This window comes from Myodes glareolus, chromosome 14 (assembly GCF_982192425.1).
Source record: "Myodes glareolus chromosome 14, mMyoGla1.1, whole genome shotgun sequence".
NCBI classification, from domain to species: domain Eukaryota; kingdom Metazoa; phylum Chordata; class Mammalia; order Rodentia; family Cricetidae; genus Myodes; species Myodes glareolus.
Genome location: NC_142039.1, coordinates 14,984,615 through 15,006,796, shown reverse-complemented (window position 1 = coordinate 15,006,796; position 22,182 = coordinate 14,984,615). Strand labels below are relative to the sequence as shown.

The window sequence follows — 22,182 nt, the reverse complement described above, 5'->3', positions numbered from 1 at the left end:
TTATGGCAGGGCAGGAAGTGGCAGGTCCAGATGAAATGACACCTGCTGTGACTGGCGAGACATAGATGTCATCCGCTGAAGGACCCACACACTCTCAAGTGCAGGCAGAGGACTACGGACAAGTCTAGGCAAAACCTACGATCGGCGAAAAGGCCAGAAGGCATCTGAGGAATCTCAGGGTATATATAGGCTGTACCAGGCCACAGTGTAAACAAGGTCCAAGTGGGCATGTGTGGGGCTGGGCAAAGATGCTGTGTTCTTTAGCCTGCCTTTCTTTAGAGTTGCTAAATCTTCATGTGATTGTTTGGGAAGAAGAAGGGAGTGGGAAAGCCCGCCTGCCGTCACTGGTTGCCTCTAAATTCAGCAGCAGCTGTTTGGAACTTCTTCTCTTCTCCTCAGACTTAAGGCCCATCCTCTTTTTCAAATGCTCATATCCCGACTTAACAAAAAGAGCAAATCACCTACTCTTCTTTTCCCCAAACTTCTAAATCTATTTTTTTCCTCCTCTCTTCTTTTCATCCAAGGTCAAACCCAACCCCTATCCTAAATTCAGGTTTCTTGTTTATGCCATGGTGAACCTTTACAAACTGTTCCTGCCTTCCCAACAATCTCTTTGTCCATTGGTGATTCCTCCTTCAGCAATAAACATGCTCGTGTCTGCCCTATCTCTAAAAGAAAGTCACAATCAAACATGACTTTCACTGTGTTCTCCCCATATATGAATGCCTGTCTTCTTCCATTCTGCCTTCAGTGACATGGCTTTCACCCACAACACAACACGGCAAGGACCACTGTATAATCTGCAAACCCCATGATTGCTTCTCAGCCTGCATGTCCTGACCTCTTCACAATGGGCCACAGTGTTCATCAGCCTCCCCCACAGTCCCCTCTTCCTTGGCATTCATACTTGACCTCTGATTCTCTCCAGACTCTGCAAATCCTCATTTGCAAGTTCTCATGTCAATCCTTTCTTCCTCCCTGTGGCTCGAGATGAAGCAGCTCGTGGAGGGCTGCTATCCATCAGCTCTTCTTAGTGGCTCCCCTTTACAGCGCAGTCCTCTCCAGTCCTGGGATCTGTCTAAGCTCCTCACTTGCATTTCCCTCTGTCTTCTGGACAGTTCTACCCAGACTCCTATCTGGCTTTCCAGGACCAGCATCTACTGTCTCTCATTTAATGAACCTATGTTCTCTCCAACATCCAGTTTTGATCCAAGTCGACATCACTTTCCCTTCCTCACACCTACACAATCACCCGAGTGCCAAGACTGGCTACTCTTCCTTTGTTAACAGTTCCTCCCATCTCCCTTCTTCCTCCACACCATGAGACCTATGCACTACCTTTTGCCTCAGAGGTCTCCCAACTAGCCCCCTGTTTCAGTCTTAACCTCCTTTTCCATTACACCTATGGACACCTTGACTGTTCAGAGATGCCATTCTGACTGTGTGCTTTTCCTGCTCAGAAGACATCAGTCTTCACCACTTAGCAAATGTATGATGAATAAACATTAAAAATAAGTAGATCAAGATAAAACTCAAACTACTGCATCTTCTCCTACAACGGAGAGGCACAATTCAATCTTTAGAACTTGTAAACAATGGGGTTGAGAAGAAGGAATTCCACCGTGCTCTTTGGGGTGAAGAAATTAAAGAGGTTAAGTAACTTGGCTAACGTCAGTGTGCTTGGAAAATGTAGAAAACTTATGTTCAGCATTCCTTCCTATCACAATGTCTATCTCAAAATAGATGCTCTATTTATGACCAACCCGCCTCCATCATCTGGCTAAACAGGACTGTGGGGCTGACTGTTTCTATGCATGCGGTCATACTTGTCCCACGCCCGGAACTCCCTCTTGACTCTGTTTCCATACTTTATGTATCATTCAAATGCATCTCAAAGTTCACTTCTTTTGCATAACCGCTCTCCACCCCATCTCAAGCTCTATGGTCTGTTTGTATTTCTCTTACAGTCCTGAGTTTCATTTATATGAATGTTTGTACTTCTTCAGAGACATGATGAGAAAAAGAGCACTCAGTGTTTATTTGCTACTCAGTAATACCTATGGAACCGAATGTGGTGAGCCACACCAAGCAACTCACTATGTTTCAACAATGCTATGACTTAATTGAAACTAGATTAGGACCATTAACACCTAGGGTCCAGAAATTCTCTGTTGGTAGTTGTCCTGTGTATATTAACATACTGAATGGCATCCCTGATTTCTACCCATCAGATGCCAGTTGCAGTCCCCAAGATGAGACAATTCTAAAGGCCCCAGACACTTTCACTATGTGAAATTACCACAGTGGAGAACCTCTTACTCTATATTCTATGAATCTTCATAACTTAGGCAACTCATATGAAGAGTCTTATATATAATAGATGCAGGATATATAAACAAGAAAAGCACAAAACCCTTATATTCCTGGAACTCAAGAGTAAAGGAGGCAGAGAGTGAGATGGCTTGATTATCATAATGTCATACATCACAGAATAAGAGGGAGATGACAGAAGTAACAAGATCAACTTTAATAACGAGTGGCTGGCTGTCCAGAAAGGAAGTTTCCTAGGTGGTCCTTGTCTGGAGGGCGGCTGTGAAGGGGCAGATGAGACCAGGTGACAGACAGGAAAACGCAGACACACAAGATATCACACATGGGAAGGTTGAGGAGGCATGTGTGAGCCGCCAGACAGGAAAACGCAGACACACAAGATATCACACATGGGAAGGTTGAGGAGGCGTGTGTGAGCCGCCAGACAGGAAAACGCAGACACACAAGATATCACACATGGGAAGGTTGAGGAAGCGTGTGTGAGACAAGCACAGGCTCTTCTTGGGGACAGAGGAGACTTGTGAAGGACACGGTGCCTTCAGCTCAAAACCATGAAGAATGTCCAGGGACAGCAAGAGTTTCAGGATGGGCCTGCTGATAAAAAGTCCAAGGGGGAAACACAAATCAAGGCAGTGACATCAGGGGTCAACCCAGAGGTGGGGGACTACGAGGACGACAGCCACAACTGGAGTCGGAAGCCACTTTTGGAAGAGGAAGTAGGCGGGGAAGTAAGACTGCATGACAGAAGCCGAGAAGAAATGAACACAGAGGCAGGCAGAGATGGAAGCTGCTTGAGAAACAAGGGACAACGAAGAAACAGGTGGTGTCTGGAAGCCTGGGAGGAGTCAGGCAGGACAGTGATTGGCCAGGAGCGGATCTGAGGACCCCAGCTCTGGAACAGAACAAGAGCGGTCCGGAGAACAGTGTGAGGCCAAGGTTGGAGGAGCTTAACCGCATGTGTGCGGCGAGGGGTGACTTTCCCAAAAGTTGGGAAGGAAAGGGAACAAATTGAAGGAAAAGGAGGTATGAAGAGGGTTTCTTTTTGAAGGCCAATACCTTGAGTAACAGTGAGAGGCAAGAAAGGCTGAAGGGAACGCTGACGGAGGATTCCGCACATAAATGGAGGAAGGTTGCAGAAGGGGCAGCAGGACTCACTGGGGATGGGAAGGCACTCATGGAAGGACAGAGAAGCAGGGATAAGGGGTGCTATCATCACACATAGGAGAAGGAACAAGAAGAAAATTGAAGATGTCATTCCCTGAGACATTTATTTTCTTTCCCTCTGAAACAAGAAATGAGGAGATTGCTAAAAGAAGTGTGTATGTGGGGTAGGAGGGGCTTTATGTTCCACAGAACACCTGGGGAAAATAAAGGGGCTGTCCAGGGGATCGTGGGAATGGCAGGCTAGGTCTCCAGTCTTGTCTCCATCATTTCCTAGTAGCTTTAAAAACTATGTGTTTGTGAATGTGATCATAGGCATACACATGCCACACTGTGTTTGTGGAGGTCAGGGGATCACATGGGTGTCAGTGTGTGCATGTAGAGGTCAGGGGATAACTCTGGGTGTCTGTGTATGCATGTGGAGGTCAGGGGATTACATGGGTGTCAGTGTGTGCATGTAGAGGTCAGGGGATTACATAGGTGTCAGTGTGTGCATGTGGAGGTCAGGGGATTACATGGGTGTCTGTGTGTGCATGTGGAGGTCAGGGGATTACATGGGTGTCTGTGTGTGCATGTGGAGGTCAGGGGATCACATGGGTGTCTGTGTGCGCATGTGGAGGTCAGGGGATCACATGGGTGTCTGTGTGCGCATGTGGAGGTCAGGGGATCACATGGGTGTCTGTGTGCGCACGTAGAGGTCGGGATTACACGGGTGTCAGTGTGTGCATGTGGAGGTCAGCGGATTACATGGGTGTCTGTGTGTGCATGTGGAGGTGAGGGGATTTCACGGGTGTCAGTGTGTGTATGTGGAGAAGTTCAAAGGACAACCCTGGGTGTTAAGCTTTCACCTTCAACCTTGTTTATTTGAGACAGGATCTTGTCATTTCCTGCTACCAATGAAGGCTGCCTACCCTACAAGCTTCAGAGAGCCTGCAGCCCACCTCCCTCATCCCCAGCAGGAGTGCTGGGACTGCAGCCGCACGTGTTACTGTGCCTGTCTCTTACATGAGCTCTGGAGGTCCCAATTCAAGCCATCAGGTGTGTGTGGCAAGGGCTTTACCCTCTGAGCTAACCCTCCAGGAGATTTCAACTAACTGGTTCTTCAGCGATGTACACAGAACTCTCTAAGAAAACAATCACGATGTTTTCTCTTGTCATCTGTTTATCAATCTCGATGACAAGTCTGGAAGAAATCTGCCAGGGTTTTACAAGTAACACATTTTCAGCCACAGCCTGTTCTCAGGGAAATCCCCCTAGTTGGCCACTCAGTTCCCCCCGTCACTCAGTTCCCCAGTCACTCAGTTCCCCAGTCACTCAGTTCTCCCCCAGTCACTCAGTGCCCCCTATCACTCAGTGCCCCGTCACTCAGTGCCCCCCTATTCTCTCACCATCATAAGGCTTCTTCACAGAGTCACAGTAACACTCAGCATGATCACTTGCCTCACTTTTAAAATACAAGGGCCACTGACTGCTCATGACACCCTTATTAGAAGCATGTATTTACTGTGTAGCGTATGGTTTGCAGGCACGCTCATCACTCTGCCTACTCCGATGATAATTACTTTATCGGTGTTTAGGGTTAGAATTTGCATAACTGCCTTCTAGTTTATCTACAGAGAAGACACATGGATAATATTTGTTTTATTTTTATAGAAAAGTTCTCATTAATGTGTTTTATTTGGGTGTAATTATGTTAAAACTTCAACTTAAGTTTCATGCACATGTCAGGAACAATGGCCTCTTTCCCCCTTTGCCCCTGGTATCCATCTCTCCTAGTGGCCTTCATTCTTGCTGAGCTTTTCCTTTAATGCCACCTAACACATTGCAGCATCATGTGACCTTGTCCACAATTGGTGGTGTGGCATTTCCTAAGTGAACTACCGTCAGGCTTGGGGAACCTTTCCAGGACAGACTGGAGTGCCATACCATCTGAGCACTATGCTTGTAAGCATCCAGCTTATAGCGCTGTATGTCTCTGAGCAGGCAAGAATTTAGAACCATTGAAAAAGTGACCAGTCAGAGGCTAAAAACCTCTATGTATCATTCATAAATTCGCTATCATACTGATTTTGCAGAATGGAACTGATTTTGCAGATGATGGCAAAGATTCCCATTTATTCAACTACATACAGCTTTCCTTCCAGTCAGGAAGGAATCTTGGGATCAAATGAAATGATGTATTGTTATCACTCCCCTCTCTACTGCATTCAGATAAGAAATAGTATAATTAAACCTTTCAAGCTCATGAAGTAGGATAAGTTTTCAAATTAACTAAATATCTGTAATGTCAGGAAGCCGGTATGGGCGTGAGGCTACAGAAAGGGAGAAATTGCTCTGCGATGTCTTCTGAATGGCTGTAGGATCCAGGGGTGCACATATACGGATCGATTAATTATAACAAAGCTAACTGAATGTATTTCAGTTCTCCCTTCTCTCTCTCTCTCTCTCTCTCTCTCTCTCTCTCTCTCTCTCTGTGTGTGTGTGTGTGTGTGTGTGTATCTGTATTTTAACTGTATCCCCAGCCCTAATTCACTTGAACAAAGAAAAGAAACCAATCATGGGAACCTGTCTACAAAGGAAGAACAAAGAACAGATGGATTCATTTCTGTTTACTGATTATTCAATGGCTCATTGGGTACCGGTCAAGAAGCAGGCACAGGGCCTGGATTTGAGGAAACTAAGATGATGATACAATAGCTTAGTTGATGAGGAAATGTACATATTGCTGCTAAATGTTGCACACACAGTGGTCCATAGCTTGTGGCACTTTTTTGAGGGATTGGGGACCCTTTATGAGGTAGGGTCTACCTGCAGGAAGTGGGTCCCTGGGTTGGGACTTTAGAGTTAAACCCAGTCTGCTCTTCAGGTCTAAGTGCTCTGATTACTAGTCTGCCAAGGTGTAATAAGCAGAGACACCAGCTTCAGCTGCCACATCTTCTCTACCATCATGGAGACATCATGGACTGTGTCCTCTTAAACTGTGAGCCAAACTACACCTTTCCTCCTTTGTGTATAAAGAAAAGCAAACAAGACTTTACTGCTAACTGACACCAAAATCTGCACCTCTGTTCCTGTTATCTCTCCCAAGCCTAAGTCATAGACGCTGTCAGACACTTCCTTTCCTTTTCAAATTCGTCAGTAGCTGTAGATGAAACTCTCTGTATCTCCCTGCATCTTCCTGCTAATGAAGGAATAAATGAACATACTTCATTTCTAATGCTACATAGATCTGTGTGATAGAGAATGACGGGCACTGGTCTCTGCATATATGCAGGACACCTCTTGGGATACCAAAAGTTCTGAGGAGCCCTAGTCTCTCAAAAAAAAAAAAAAAGGCACAGCGCTTTTCGCATAGTTCAGAGATAAATGCTACATAGCCTTTAAATCATACTCAGCACATTGGAAGAAGAATGTAAACAGTTCTGTGAGGGAATAATGGCAATAAAGGTCTACATATGTTCAGTTGTAATACATTTTAAATAAACAAATAATTAATAAAATCTTTTCTTTATGTGTCTGTGTGGGTGTGTACTCCTGTGTGTGTTGGTGCCCACGAGGCCAGAAGAGGGTGGGCTTGGATCTCGTGGAACCACAGTTACGGGCAGTTGTGAGCTGCCTGCTGTGGATGCTGGGAACTGCATGCTGGTTCACCGTACTACCCTTAACAGCTGAGCCATATTTCCAGCACACACATTTTTTTAATATGAACCTGCAACACTGAACCCTAGGATAATGAAGCCCAAATGTAAGCACCTCAGCAAACAAATCTTATATAAAAACACTCAGCAGCGCCAGGAAATAAACGATTCTCTAGCCTGTGGTGGGATAAAATGAACTCAGCACAGAGAGATATTTTGTGTGAGGTTTATTCGCAATTTGAATCCCGTTACTGACGAGCAGAGGGTAAGTGCCTGGAACCTTCAGTTTTATCATAACTTAAGAGCCAAGTAGGTTCAGGTTCGGGTGAGGGTTCACACACACGAAACACACAGAAAAATAGGAGGCAAGCAAGAAAAACCCATAGCCACACACTTACTACCTTTGTGAGTGACTGTCTAGGCCACATAGACGGGGACAGTGACCCAAATAAGATGAGCAATCTTAGGATAGAGAGATGATGGGGAACAGAGCAGGGAGGCCCCTTTCTTTTCCCACATAAACTTGAAGGATTGCTCTGGAAGAAGTAATTTTATAGCCAACTTATAATATGCTTGAAATGCAGACTCCTCATGGGGGACAAGAAACACTGCATCTGAGCTATGGATAAATTTACTGTTGCCACCATCCAATAAGACGATTAAATGTTAGTGTTTGGCCCAAGTGTTAGTATTGTTTTTTTTTTTAAATATGAAACGTACCTTGGAATCCTGATACTATTTGGACAACATCTTCATAGACCATCAGAGTGGCAGAGCGCTCGGGAAGCAGGCCAAGGCTCAGAGAGGAAAACACTGCAAGAACAAAATGGGCATAAGGGAGCTCAGTTCAGTGCAAAGGCTCACTCTGACTTTCTGGGTACTCTTCAGCCTTCCTACTTTCTTATTTCAAATCAATCAGCAACATTGATTTTTCTAAAAGATGAGTGAAACACCTTCAAAATGCCAGTCTTGTAATCGGTTTGTAATAACTACTGTCTTGCCATGGTCAACTAGAACAAAAAATTGTGAGATGTGCGCGTGTGTGTGTGTGTGTGTCTGGGGGGCATGTACAAATGTGTGAACGAATGTGTAGAGGTCAGAGGTCAGCTTTCAGCATCGTTCGTTCCTCAGGGCTGTCCACCTTGTTTTTTGGGACAGGATCTCTCCCTGGGACCTGATGAGAATAGACTGGCTGACTTGCAAGCATTGGGGATCTGCCTGTCATGACGTTCTCAATGCAGGGATTACAACTGTGCACCACCATTCCTGGGTTTTTATTTTTTATTTTTATTTTTTTTACATGAGTGCCAGGGAAAAAATTCAGGCCTTATTAGTATGACTGAATTATCTTCTCATTTTCTTTGTAAGATATCTTAGTGAAGTAAGGCCTCTTGACACTGGAGTATATTAAAAGTTATTATGCCTAGAATATATGGGTATACATACATACATACATACATATGTAATGTTAGGTATTAGCATTAGAAATACTATAAAATATGTACTTGGGATCACATATGCAGTATCTCCAGACTGTTCCCCCCAACTTGGAAGTAATAACACGACACAAATTATACTAATATTTGGACTTTTAACTTTGATTCACAAGGTCTACATGTTTCAGGGCAGATGTGTGCTGTGATCTGGTTGTGAAATGAGCTTGAACACTGTCCCCGGCTGGTGGCACTGTTTTGAAAGGTTGTGGAGCATTTAGGAGGTAGAGCCTTGATACAGGAAGTGTGTGACTGGGAACAGGCCTTGAGCATTTCCGGTTTGTCTTGTATTTTCTGACCGTGAACACAATGTGGTTGGTCCTCACACGCTATTGCTGCTATGCCTCTCTTCCTGACAGTCTGTGTTTCTTATTAAACTAGAGGCACGAGAAACCTCCTTTTTCCAGGCATTTTGTCACATGAAATTTGAACTTGAGGGGAAAAAACCCTGCAAGTAATTCCACTGTAAACTAACATTTTCAGGCTCTTACTGACAGGTCAGATGTAGCTCTATGTTTACTGATTTGGATACCTTAGCTATGCATAAAAAAACCTCTAAGAAGTAGGTATTATTCAAGTGCCTGCTCTTCAGGGAAGGAAACAGGTTTATAGATCCCCCAGCTGAGAGGTGGGGGCTGAGATCTCAGATTTTTATATGGATATGGCGAGGGAACAAAGTGAGTTATCAACCTGGGTAACTTAGTGAGCAACTATTGTCACAGCAAGCTCTTTACTGACTGGGCTTTCTCCCCATGTAAGTATGTATGTATGTAAGTATGTATGTAAGTATGTATGTAAGTAAGTATGTATGTATGTATGTAAGTATGTAAGTATGTATGTATGTAAGTATGTAAGTATGTATGTAAGTATGTATGTATGTAAGTATGTATGTAAGTATGTATGTATGTAAGTATGTATGTATGTATGTATATTTGAGGCATCATTTCACTATGTAACTGAGATTGACTTGGAATTCCAGGGAAGCAAACACACTGGAATTATGGGTCTTCACTATGATTCCAGGAAGTAACTCAACTTTCTATGAAAATACCAAAACTTAGAAAGACCAAGTGTTAAAGATCCTAATGATTTGGTAGTTCTGGCTTTCCACAAGCATTTACCCCCACCCCAAGTTGCTAGTGTGCATCTGCCCTCCCCTCTCCTCAGCATGTAGCTGTGGCTCTGTTCCAAGACTATATCATGAACAGAACACATAAATGTGGGCTGTGGGCTGTGCCTTCACATCACTCATTGTAAGGGGACCACGGCCCGTAGGAAACAGCCAGAGGACTAGCAGAAGGTGGCAAGTGCCATGGCAAATATAAGAACGCACTTCAGTTCCTCAGATATTCAACACAAAATGACCACGCATTTTCCCTGCTAGGGGCAAACTCAAAAGCACTGAGGCATGTTTGTGCAAAAACTGTGTATGTATGTTCATACAGCCATTGTCCATAACAGCAAAAGTGGAATGAACCCAAATCAACATCTGTTGACTGAGAAACAGATAAAGCTTGGCATGTACATACGAATGAATATTGCTCATTAATAGAAAGACGTGGAGTACTGGCGTGCCACAAGAAGGATGGCCTGTGTGTTAGTTGTTTGCCTTGATGAGTGACAATACTGGACCAAAGCAGCTTAAGGAAGGAAGCGTTTATTTGGGTTCACAGTTGGAGGGTACAGTCCATGAAGGCAGGGAGGCTATGGTAGTGGGAGCTTGAGAGCAGGCCACACAGTCCAGGAGCACGGAGCCACGAGTGTTCCTGCTCAGGTGTTTTCTCCTTTTAATTTAGTCCAGGACCCAAGCCCACTGAAAGGTTCCATCCACAGGTGGGGTAGCTCTTCCCAACTCATTTAATCTAGAATATATCACAGGCATAGCCAGAGGCTCTTTTGCTAGGCAACTCTAATCCGACCAAGCTGACAATAAAATTAATTATCACAGCCTTGAAAACATGCCGAGAGGATGGCAGGCATAAAAAAGCCACATACTGTCTGATTCTATTTATATACAATCTTTAGAACAGGCAAATCCAGAGACAGAAGGCAATTTAGAAGTTGCTAGGAGCTGGAATGGATGGGAAATAGGAAGTCAGAGCTAATGGATACAGTTAATAGAGGGTGATGGAATGTGCTGGAAATAGATAATGCGGACATGATAGCTGCAGAAAGCTATCAAGTATACATTTTTAGAGTTTCATGCTCTACGAACTAAGCCAGCCAGGCATTCTAAAGCGTGCATTTAAATGGTGCTTTTTGGTGTGTAGTGTACATGTGAATATGTGTATACATCATGGTGCATATGTGTTTATATGCACAGGGAGGTCAGAGGCCAATATCAGTGTCTTCCTTTATTGCTTCCTACCTTACTATTTGTGACATAGTCTCTCACTGAACTTGGAGCTCACTGATTGGTCAAGACAAGCGGGACAACATGCTCAGAGATTCTCCTGCCTCTGCTTCCCCAGCATTAGGACTACAGTGTACAACACTGTGTATACCTTGTGTTTCACTTGGGTGCTGGGGATAGAAAGTCAGGTCTTCCTGCCTGCACAGCGAGCACTTTCCTGGCTGGACCATTTCCAGAGTCTCGACAATGGTGTGTTTTATGGGTAGCTGAAATTTACCTGCTACTTGGGAGGTTGAGGCAAGAGGATTGAAAATTCAGGGTCTACCTAGATGACACAGTGAATTCAAGGCCAAATTGTATAATTCAGTAAGGCTCAGAAAAAAAAAATAGCAAAAGGACTTGGCTGTAGCTCAGTGATAGAATGCTTCCCTAGCATTCTTGAAACCCTGGGTTCCATGCTCAGCATTGCAAAACAAAACCAAGCCCAAACAAAATAAAAAGGAAATCACAATTATTGGGACATCAAAGTTGGGAGAAGAGTTCAGACAAAGTTGGAGAGTAAAGATCAGAACAAAAGAAGAAACAGAAACAGCAGAGGGTGCTAGGAGCTCTTATTTCCTTCCTGACCCTTTGTGGGGCCATAAATGAGCAAAGACTAGAGGGCTCAAGTCTCTAACTTGTGTAAATCCTTTATGGACACTTCTATGGACGCTTCGCAGGTTATCTTAACCATTACCTGAACCCCCTCTCTACCAGAGAGCACAGGGTAGGCCCCTGGTGGCTAGGAAGAAAGGACAGGACTTCTGTGGAGAGTGGAACCCATCGAAGCAGCTCACTTACAAGTCAGGTTGCACCCAGCTGCCTCCTCCACACATGTCTCTCTCAGAGTTTGCCAGAGCCGGGAGCACCCTGAATAGCCCCCAGCACCTCTGCGCTGCCTGGTGTGAGCACTGAGACCACCTGTCACCTTTATCAAGAACTAGGTGTGGAAGTTTGAATAAGATGCCCCCGTAGGCTCATATATTTGAGTGCTTAGTCACCAGAGAGTAAAACTCTGTGATAGAATTAGGAGGAATGGCCTTGTTGGAGGTGCGTCACTGAGTGTGGGGCTCTGAGATTTCCAAAGCCCACACCAGGCCCAGTGTCTCTCTCTACCTGTGGATCAAGACACAGCACTATTAGCTACGGCTCCAGCACTTGCCTGCCTGCCACCATACTCCCCACCACAATGATAATGGATTAAACCTCTGAAACTGTAAGCAAACCCCAATTAAATGTTTTCTTTTATAAGAGTTGCCTTGGCCATTGTATCTCTTCACAGCAGTACAACAGTGACTAAGACACTAGGGGACTGGGACAATGTGCTTAGAAGACTTGTTTCACATGGAACTTTCCATCACCAGGGAAACCGCCGGGATGAACTGCTTCTCAAATTTTACTTTTCAGAGGGAAACAAGTGGTGTATTATAATGGGTCAGTTATGTGCAGCAGGGGCTTCAGGGAGCAGCGGCACTGGGCTATGGGCCCAAATCTGTAGAGGGATGAGAGGTGGCAGAGAGGCCCAGAGTTCCCAGTACACGGTATTTTTACTCACTCTGGAGAGGGTGTTGACTGAAGGCTCTTGACATGAAGAAGGAATTCAGTCCTCTGCCACAAGTGCTGAGGATGGAACCCAGGATCTCTCACAAGCTAGGCAAATACTCTGTCACTGACTGAGTTATAAACTGGCCAGTGCCTTTTTTTTTTTTTTAAATTGGTAAGTAGAGAGATAGGAATATCTCAGCTCTGTTTTAGGGAGCAGGGAGACTTCCTAGAATAAAATTAGCTCACCTGGGATTTTCAAGATAGAACACAAGCTTTGTCCAAGAGTGTGGTAAAAAGGAGCGTCCAGAAGCGTGCAGAGAGCGGAGAGGACAGTAGCATCGGCCGGGGCCAGACTCCTCCAGGGTACCCAGACTGGCCAACTCATGAGATACAAAAAGGGGGAGGTCACTAAGGGAGGAGGCTCTGTGTGCCGTTTAGAATTCCTGGAGGCCACTGAAGGATTTCAGGCAGAGTATAATGTAATTGGGCACCTGCATTGAATTTTAAGAATTCTTTGATAATTTCACACATGCATAGAATGCATTTTGGTCCTTTTCAGGCCCCACCGCCCTTTCAAAACCCACTGCTGCTGACCACTTTCCTCTTCCCACCCAGTTCCTCTCCTTCCTTCGCTCCATCTGTTATGCTGTATGAGCTCCTGAGTCTAATCAGGGTTGCCTACAAAAACAAGGGTTGGGGGTTACTTAGAGAAGCATGCTCAGCTTATCAATGGCTACGTCACTGTAGAAAATGACACTCTTCTCCAGCAATGATTAACTATTAAGAGCTCTTCAGGGTCTCAGAGCGTCTCTCTAGCCATGGCGGGAAGGCTGTCTTGTGTGGGTAATCACAGTGGACACGTGCATTTACAGACATGGTACTTGCAATTTGGTGGGTGTTCTTTGACAAATCTAATTAGCCAGGTCAGAGACCAGGGCAGTTGTCCTGGAACACTGCCTTCTTTGCCAGAGCAGCGGGAAGAACTACGATGCAGGAAATGGACAAATTGGTGTATTCCTGTTTGTCCTGTTTGCTGAGTCCCTTAGCTCTAATCTATATACCCTTCCACGAACGAGGAAACCTAACACTTCTTTTAGGAGTTATTGCTAAGAAAGAGAAAAGAAATCCATCCCAAGCTCCTATAAGAACACTCATATAAACAAAACCACTGCACATGTAGAACAGAAAGAATCTCAGTTTCAAATTTTTATTCTATTTCTGAGCTCCCTGCTCTTCTGCCCTTTTTGTTCAATTGTTTGAAATACCAGAAGTGTTAGACTCGAGTTCTAAAAACCCACACTAAAACAACAGTTTACTCTGCGTTTCATCGAGGCCAGGCTACAGTCTGGCCACACTTCTTTTAGGTGATAGCTAGGAGTTGCCTTTATTATAATGAAAAGATCACCAAATAGCAAAAGGGAAGGCCTTTTGAAATGATTCAGTTAATTTCATTTTAGAAGCTAGCAGCACAGGCTCTGAAAGCTCTGCTGGGCCCGTGAGGGCAGGGCCAACTAGTGGAAAGTTTTTATGCTGTATCTAAAACTCTTTCAATTAAACGGTATTGTTCCCATATCGGACTCATTCAAGAAAATGGATATTATGGAAACAATTTCCTTTCTTCAAATCATTTTAATAATGTCTAAATGAAAGCCATTAGATTCTCACCATTCACAGGTCCCATATTTACAAATAGACATGCTTGCTAAAACGCCCCTTTATCCCCCAGACAACAGTCCCTGTGTGTATGTGTCTGTGTGCACAGTGTCCACAGACAGAGTCACATGGTGCTCATCCCCAGCAGAGGCCACACCGGGTAGCACCCTACCTCCTTGTTTCAGTGTTCTCCCTTGGGAAAAGCCTTTTCTTTACCTACTTGTGCCAACCTTTTCACACTTTGTGCTTTCTGTTGGTAATTTCACTATTTTACGTGGTCCCCATGCACAAGGCTGAGGGTCCTGAATATGAGAAGGATAATGAGTCTTACGGAGAAAACGGGGGAGAGATAAACACTGTTCAGATGTAGGTTATGGTGCTATGGGCTTGAGCACAATGTTACCAGGTCAACTACATTTATTCAGCAGCGTATTTAAAGAAACACACATAAAATAGAGGTATATACTGAGCAGGTGATAAAAATGTGGTGGCTAGAGCACCCTGGGAAGCTAGCCTTTTCTCTTTCCCTTGTAATAGAGACTCGGTGTTTGCCAGTTCTGAGATTGAAGCCTTTATAGACTGTAACTTTGGCAAATAATATACACAGACCCTACCTTGAAGAGCTGCTTTTCTGATGTAGGTAGACACTGTTTGCACAACCCCCCCCTCCCAAATACTTCCAATGATACAAGGGGGAGATCAAACATTTCCTTTAGATGGAACCCGGTGAAAAGGGCTTTGCATTCTCTGATGCCTGTGATGACATTATTGATTGTCAACTTGACAGAATCTAAGAATGGCCAAAGAGATTGGACAGTCTGGACTGCCTGGGAGGGGTTATGTAGATTAGGTTAACTGAAGTGAGAAGACCCACCCTGAATATACACAGGGACATTCTAAGGGCTGGGGTCTTGGGTAGCACATAACACAGAAAGCTCACTGAGCACAAGCACTTCACTCCTTGCTTCCGGACTCTGGATGCGATGTGACCAGCTGCCTCCTGCTCTTGATGTACTTTCCTTCAAACCGTATGTTAAAACGCTTCCTTCCTTCAGTTGCCCTGGCCAGGGATTTTGTTGCAGCAATGAGAAAGGCTAGTGGTGCATGTATGGAGCCCACTGTCCTTCACCCTCTGATGAGCGAGCTCAGGACTGTTTATGATGTCTGTGAAGCAGAGGGGATGCCACCCACGAGAGAACAGAGCTCACACGACTGCTTATCAAACAGGCATGAGGCTGAGCACTGGGGAAATGGGCAGACAACTGAGCCCCAGACAGCTTCACATACTCACCCCACCCCGCCATTCCGCCACATAATGAATGGCACCCGAATGGGTGACTCAAGGAGTTGGCATACAGATTTCCCTGCCTGACTCCTACCACAGTGTGCCCCCATGTCTGACTTCTTCATTGATCACTCTGGAGGTCTGCCTTAGAGAAGGATGAACAACTTACCCGGTAATCGGATGGGCTTCCACGGGGCAGAGTTTGGCACATAGGCGTGTTTCGTGGCGGTGACAATCAACTGATTACCCAGCTTGTATTGGAACTTGATGAAAGCAACCCCATCTGCCCCAGATGTGCCAGAGGCGACAGAAACCTGGCTGGCGAAGATCTCAATGAGTGCATCTGCGATGGGCTGGTGGGTACTGGCATCACTAATATGCACCTTCAAGGTCACTTCTGGAAACAGAAAAAGCACATTAACCCTGGCAGGAGGTCAAGGGAGGGTATGCTAAGAACATCTAGGGTTTCATTCTTTTATAAATAATTCTGACCAGGATCATTTTCTTCTTAATTATTAAAACTTAAACAAAACTTTATTTTTTAACTCTAAAATAAAAAAACTACTTTTTCCTTATAAATATCCTATTTTTTTTAGAAGCATGCTCCCACATGCTGCTTGACAAGCAAGTCCGACCCTTTATCACACTAGGAAACATAAGATATTTGTTCATCCTTCCTGCACTGTTGGACACTAGCTCCTATTGAACTCAGGCTGCACAGAAGGACAACAGTGGGCTGGAAGACTCATGGTGCGCTGGGAGACTTGTAGGCAGGCTCAGCAAAAGTCTCAGCGAAGGTGACCACAAGCAACAGAATTCTGGGATTACGGTTTGGTCATCACAAAGACAAGACTGAACAGCAGTCAGAAATGTCCAGGTGAAGGGCTCGGTGTGTGAACATGATGACTTGAATTTGGATCCCTAGCCTGGGCATAAAAATCCAGGCACAGCAATGCATGCTTGAAATATCAGTTGTATGAAGGTGGAGGCAGGAGGATTCCTAGGCTTGCTGGCCAGCCAGGCCACCACATCGGTGAACTCTAGGCTTAGTGAGCTGCTCTCTCCAAAGAGAAGGTGGACAATGATGGAGGAAGACACCAGATTTCTACCAGTAGGTCGCCCCCCTCCGAGATAGATAGATAGATAGATAGACAGAGAGAGACACACACACATAGACACAGACAGACAGACAGACACACACACACACACATACACACACTTTTTCAAAAGGGAAGACCCACAGGATGGAAGAATAAAGAGACCAAGAATACACATACACAAGGAGGGATGAAATCTACTCAGTAATACTATAAAGGATGAAAGCACATGGGTCAAAACTGGAAAACTTAAAACAGAATGTATGATTTCCCTTTACTCAGGCAAGAGATATTTACTGAGCTTTGCCTCTGCCCCTAGGGCTGGAGCTGTCACACTGTGGGCGGTGAAGAAGACACAGGAGTACAGAGCAAACACTATGGCTGTGAAGAGCCAGCGAAGGCTCAGAAACAAGACAAGCACACGCTTCCAGGAGAAACCGCAGTGGGTTCTGCAAGACGTAAAGGGTGTGAGAAATCCAGGGATGCTGGCTAAGCAGGGCACAGGTTACTCTGGGAGCTTCATTAGGGCCATGGGAGGTCACAGAGGTCTTAGGCAGTGCGCGGAAATTGAAGTTAGTTATAGAGACCTCTAGATCTCAGTGGAGAATGGGCTGAGCGTGACGTAATCTGCAGATCAACATCGGGCTCAGGCACTCTGTAGCAGCCCAGAGAGGAGATGGTGATGGGTCAGGCTCCAGGCTCACGGTGGGCATCAATTTCAGGACCAGACAAAGGCCAAGTCAGAAGAGACCACTACCCCTGTGAAGCCTCTTGGCTCAGGAAAGAAGTGGACATAAGTCCTTCTGGGCACACCCCCACACTGTTTGATGTGTGTGTTAAGCTGCCTTCAATCTGAAAGTCTTATGGTAACTTGAAATGTAGAGTGAGGTAGGGACTAGCAAAAAAATACATGTGACCAGAGAGTCTCACAGACACAGAACATGTGGAGCAAGGCTCTGTGGATTGTTGCCCACCAGTGACTGTCAGGATATGGAGGAACCTGAGGGGGAGGATGAAGATGCAGAATCAGGCTGAGCCCACAGGTACTGGTTAGTGGTGGATACGCTGTGGTGGGCTACTGCAGTTAGCACTGGGGATCGAATCTCAGCTCCATGAGGAACTATGTGGCACAGGGCAAGTAATTTTGCTCTTCAGGTCTCGCCTTCCCCTTCTGTAGCTAGGGAAGCCAGGGACGCACAGATAACCTATAGGTGCAAGCAGCAGAACACAAGGCTGCAGAGAAGAAGAAGGCCAAGAATAGCTACTGCTCATCCATTCCGCAATCACTGTTCATGTATGCACTTCATCTTTGGGATGCAGTGAGCTCAGAGAGCAGAGGTGGAGGCACAAAGGTTTCAAAGGCAGGGGTGGGACATCCCTTTGAGAATGTTAATATTTTGTACCTGAAGATTTGGGGTTGGGGAGCAGCTTAGGGGTTGAATGCATAGTTCATATTTACTAGGTCTTGGATTCAATCACTAGTATCCAATAACAAAAATATTGAAAAGATATCACTTCTGCACAAAACCACATAGGTAATTAAACTATTTGTTTTATGAAACTGATACAACCTTTTCAAAGTCGTACATTTCAACTAATCATTCATCTTCTTGCTTACTTCCCACATGTACTAATTTAACAGATTTCTTGGGTAGATGATCATAGAACCCAGCTAAATAATTACAAATCTAAAGCTTGGGGTACGTGGTTGAAGGCTTGCCCAGCATGCACAAACACCTTGGGCTTGATCCCTAGCACTACTCCCAGGCCTCAAAGAGTTCAGATTTACTAACAAAGCATACCAAGTAATTCCTTAAAATCTTTCCGAAAGAAAAAAAGTTACAGAAATTGAAATGGGATGCTTCATGCCCTAGAAGGAAAAAGCTAACACTCAGCTGATAGAAGGCTCTGAGGCTAGCTGCCAAGACTGGTCTGAGTTTGATCTCCAAGACCCATGGCAGAAGAAGAGAACTAACTTTTTTTTTTTAAATTAACCTTTATTTTTATTTTATATGTATGGGTGTCCTGGGCCCTGTGGAAGAGCAGCCAGTGCTTTTAATTTCTGAATCTCTTCAGCCCCAAGAACTAACTCTTGGTGGTTTTCCTCTAACTTCTACGTGCATGCTAGAGCATGCACACCCCATTTCAAATAAAAAAATGTAACAACAACAATAATAATAACGAGGGTGTGAAATTTAGGGATATGATATGCAATACACACTTAGTCAATTCTCCAATCTTATCTTACTGCAGGGTGTTTAGCACACCTATAGAATACATATAGTTTGTTACTTAAGTTGGTCTACCTTGCCCCCCAAGTAATATGATAAATTATAACATGAATCAGCTGAGTTTTCAGTAATATTCACGCTGCAAAAACCCTCTAGAAGTAGGCATGTGAGAAGGACTTTGCCACTTGATGATTTATGTAATTTTATGGTAATGTAACATTTACTAACAATTGAGATCATCAGCTTCCACGCTCTCTGTGCTGTCTGATGAGTAAACAGGGAAAGAGGGCTTTCACTCCCGTCAGACCCTTCGTTCCTACGACGTCAGTGACTTCTAATAGTGTTGTTGTTTGTGTTCTGTGGTGTGTTTTGGAAGGGATCACTTAGCGCTGACTTTTAGTGTGACAGGATGGGGGTATGAGAGGGTAATTACAGGCCACTGAAGTGTCACGTTTTGGGAGTGTTCTCTTTCTTCTTGTGCACTCCAGGCCTAGCATGTACCACACCCTACAAGTTAGCGGGGCTGCAGTTTTCATAGAGTAACACCCTGCATGAGACCATCCAGTCAGCAAAAGTACTCCCGCTAATGACAACCAGAAGTGGAACCTCCTGTGAGGCTCTATCACCCCCATGACTCCCCCTGAGTCTGAGAGGAAGACCCTATAATGGGCCTGGATGAGGGGCATTATGAAACACTGTCTTCTGGCTAGGACATGACTCTGCCAGATGTTGCAGGAGTTGCAGGCGTTGCAGGCAGCTGTGGCTCCCAGCACATGAAATAAAGCAAGCAGACACAAGGCATCAGAATGGGAGGAGGATTACTGGGGAGGAGTCAGCAGGAGCAAGGGAGCAGAGGTAGTGGGGGTGGACACCATCACAGTACAGTTTATTATGTATTAAGCTGTTAAATAAGAATGAAAAATACATAGATGAAAATACAATTACTTTTAAGGAGCTGTATCCTATTTCTTTGCTGTTCAGTGAGAGCCTGAGAAGGCTTCTAAGCTGGGATGCCTGATTTCTAACTTGAAATCCAGACACCGTTCTGTTTACCTTACTGTGCGTGTCTATCGCTAGGTTCTGCTGAGGTTGGTTCCAAAACACACATCTCCCAGAGTGCCCCCTTGAGCACCCTTGTCCCCACTGTCCTGTTTCAAGCCCTCACCATCCATCACGCAGAGCGAGGCACAGCCTGTTAACAAAACGGCCACTCTTCAGCCCCGAGCCCTGATGTCCTAGTGAAGTTAGGAGCTATGTAGAACCAAAGTAGACACAGAATACTCCAATGACTCCAACACTTGTATCAGGGGTCCATAAATGGTCCACAATACTGCCTGTTTTTTCTTGTGTGTTTCTGTCTGTGTATGATGTGCATATACGCATGTGCGTGCACGTGTGTGTCACAGTGTATACACCTCAGTGTATATACCTCGGCTGTCATTTCTTGCCTTCTGCTTGGTTTGACTGAGACTTGTTTTGTCCACTGCCGCATATGCCCAGGATAGAAGGCTGTGAGATCCTGTCAATTTTCCTGTCTCTGTCTCCTCTATTGCCTTGGGAGCACTAAGATAACAAACTCATACTGTGGAGCCTGGGTTTACATGGATTCTGGGGAGTTGAACTCAGGTCCTCACACTTGAATGACAAATACTTTGCACATTGATTCACATCCCCAGCCTGTTGTTTATGAATGGGTTATATGCTCAGGATAACCTTAAAAAACCACATTTATTTGTGTGTGTGTCTATGTGTGTGTGTCTCTCTCTCTGTGTGTGTGTATACACACTATTGCACAAGTGTGGAAGTCAGAGGACAAACTTTCAGGAATCTGTTCTCTCCTTCTGGGGATTGAACTTAGTTTGTCAGTCTTGGCAGCAAGCACTTTTATTAATTGAGCCAATTTAAAGGTAATTTTAGGTACTTCCCCCGTTTTTGAGACATATTCTCACTGTGCAGCGCTGGTTGGCCTGGAAGTCATTCTGTAGGCCAGGCCTCGAGGTCAAAGAGATTCACCTGCCTCTGTCTCCTGAGTAACTTTTACATTTACATGTCTGAAGAAAAAGAAAAAGAATAGTACTTTGTGTAAGTGAAAATGATCTAAAATTTAAATTTCCGTGCTTATAAATAAAGTTTTATAGGAACACAAAGTACTTCTGTTTTGTTTCCTTTGTTTCTTATTCACCCATTCTTAAAATAAATACCATTTCAATTCATCTGAAAGGCACCAGTTTGTTCAGATAATGAATGAAACCGAATTAATCAGGAAATATGTATAGAGCAGCTATGCAATGCGTAGCTGACACTAATAGTCGTAAAATATTTTCCAAAAAGAAGTTAGAACATAAAGCACCTGGTTTTAAAGGGGCTGTCGTTGTTTTGAAGTGGAAGGGAGACCTACTCACATTTGAGGGACTAAAGGCGATCATATTGGGTTCACAGTGTAAAAAAAGAGCAAAAAAGCATCTACCAAGATCGTGAGTGGAAAAGCACTGCCAAAGGATCCCAGAAAGTCACAACAGCATTGAGTTGGGAGTGGTAGGTGAGAACCTCTGTTGGGATGGATGGATGGATGGATGGATGGATGGATGACGGACGGATGTGGCTTTCTGTGATTCATTACACTGCGCTGGCTATGGATTATGTCTCCAGTGAGGAGAGAAAAGCTTTCTGGGAGAAACAAGCAAGGCTGAGAGTGGAAGGGTGGGAGAAGTGGATGGCGGGGGGGGGGGGTGCACATTTATACCTTCCCAGGTCCTCTGGTGACTGGAAGGCAGAGCTGGCTCTGCGAGCGTGACATTCTACACTTGATCTGGAGGACAGATGCAGGCACTTCCCCTGAGCGAAGGCCTACAGGGGTTGTGTAGTTTGGGGACCCTGAAGGAAGAGTCCTGATATATAGTTGGATACTGCTCTGGCTTTGGTCCTGCCTTCTTGGAAGTCTTGTGACCCCCACAAAAGCTTTATGAATGTCTCTTTTCATGGTACCTGCTAGGGGTGGGTAGTGCTGGTTTCTCTCCTGGGTGCTGGGCCACCCTGGGATGACCCACTGGACAGTGCTAAAGAGTATCTCTCTCAACCCCATCTCCTGGCTCCCTTTTCCCTTTCTTTTCAGTACTCTATGAGCTCTGTCTGCCCAGGCTGGGGGTCCATGCTGTGGCTGCTCAGGCCTCTTCTTGCCATACACACTCATACAGTGAATTATTCCTTGACAGGAATTTAGCCATTGCCTCTATCTCAGCCTCAGATTTAGATCAGCCAGGGGCAGAGTCAGGGTGGAGAAGACAACAGATGTTGAGGAAGTCTTCCTCTACCATGATTCAGAGAGCCTCTGCTCTTGGCAAACATGAACAGTTGGG

The 22,182-nt window shown here is 44.9% G+C and overlaps 1 protein-coding gene across 6 annotated transcripts in view; it reads right to left on the bottom strand.

Annotated features, from left to right (window-relative positions):
• Fam171a1 (family with sequence similarity 171 member A1) overlaps positions 1-22,182 on the bottom strand; it is a 114,153-nt gene that overhangs the window by 29,912 nt on the left and 62,059 nt on the right. For all 6 annotated transcript variants that reach the window (XM_048460923.3, XM_087896360.1, XM_085699065.2 and 3 more), the window contains exons 2-3: positions 15,668-15,895; positions 7,851-7,943 (exon numbers count right to left, since the gene is read on the bottom strand). In XM_048460923.3, the coding sequence (XP_048316880.3) occupies positions 7,851-7,893 (43 nt within the window). In that variant the 5' untranslated portion in view covers positions 7,894-7,943; positions 15,668-15,895. The remainder of the gene's footprint in view (positions 1-7,850; positions 7,944-15,667; positions 15,896-22,182) is intronic.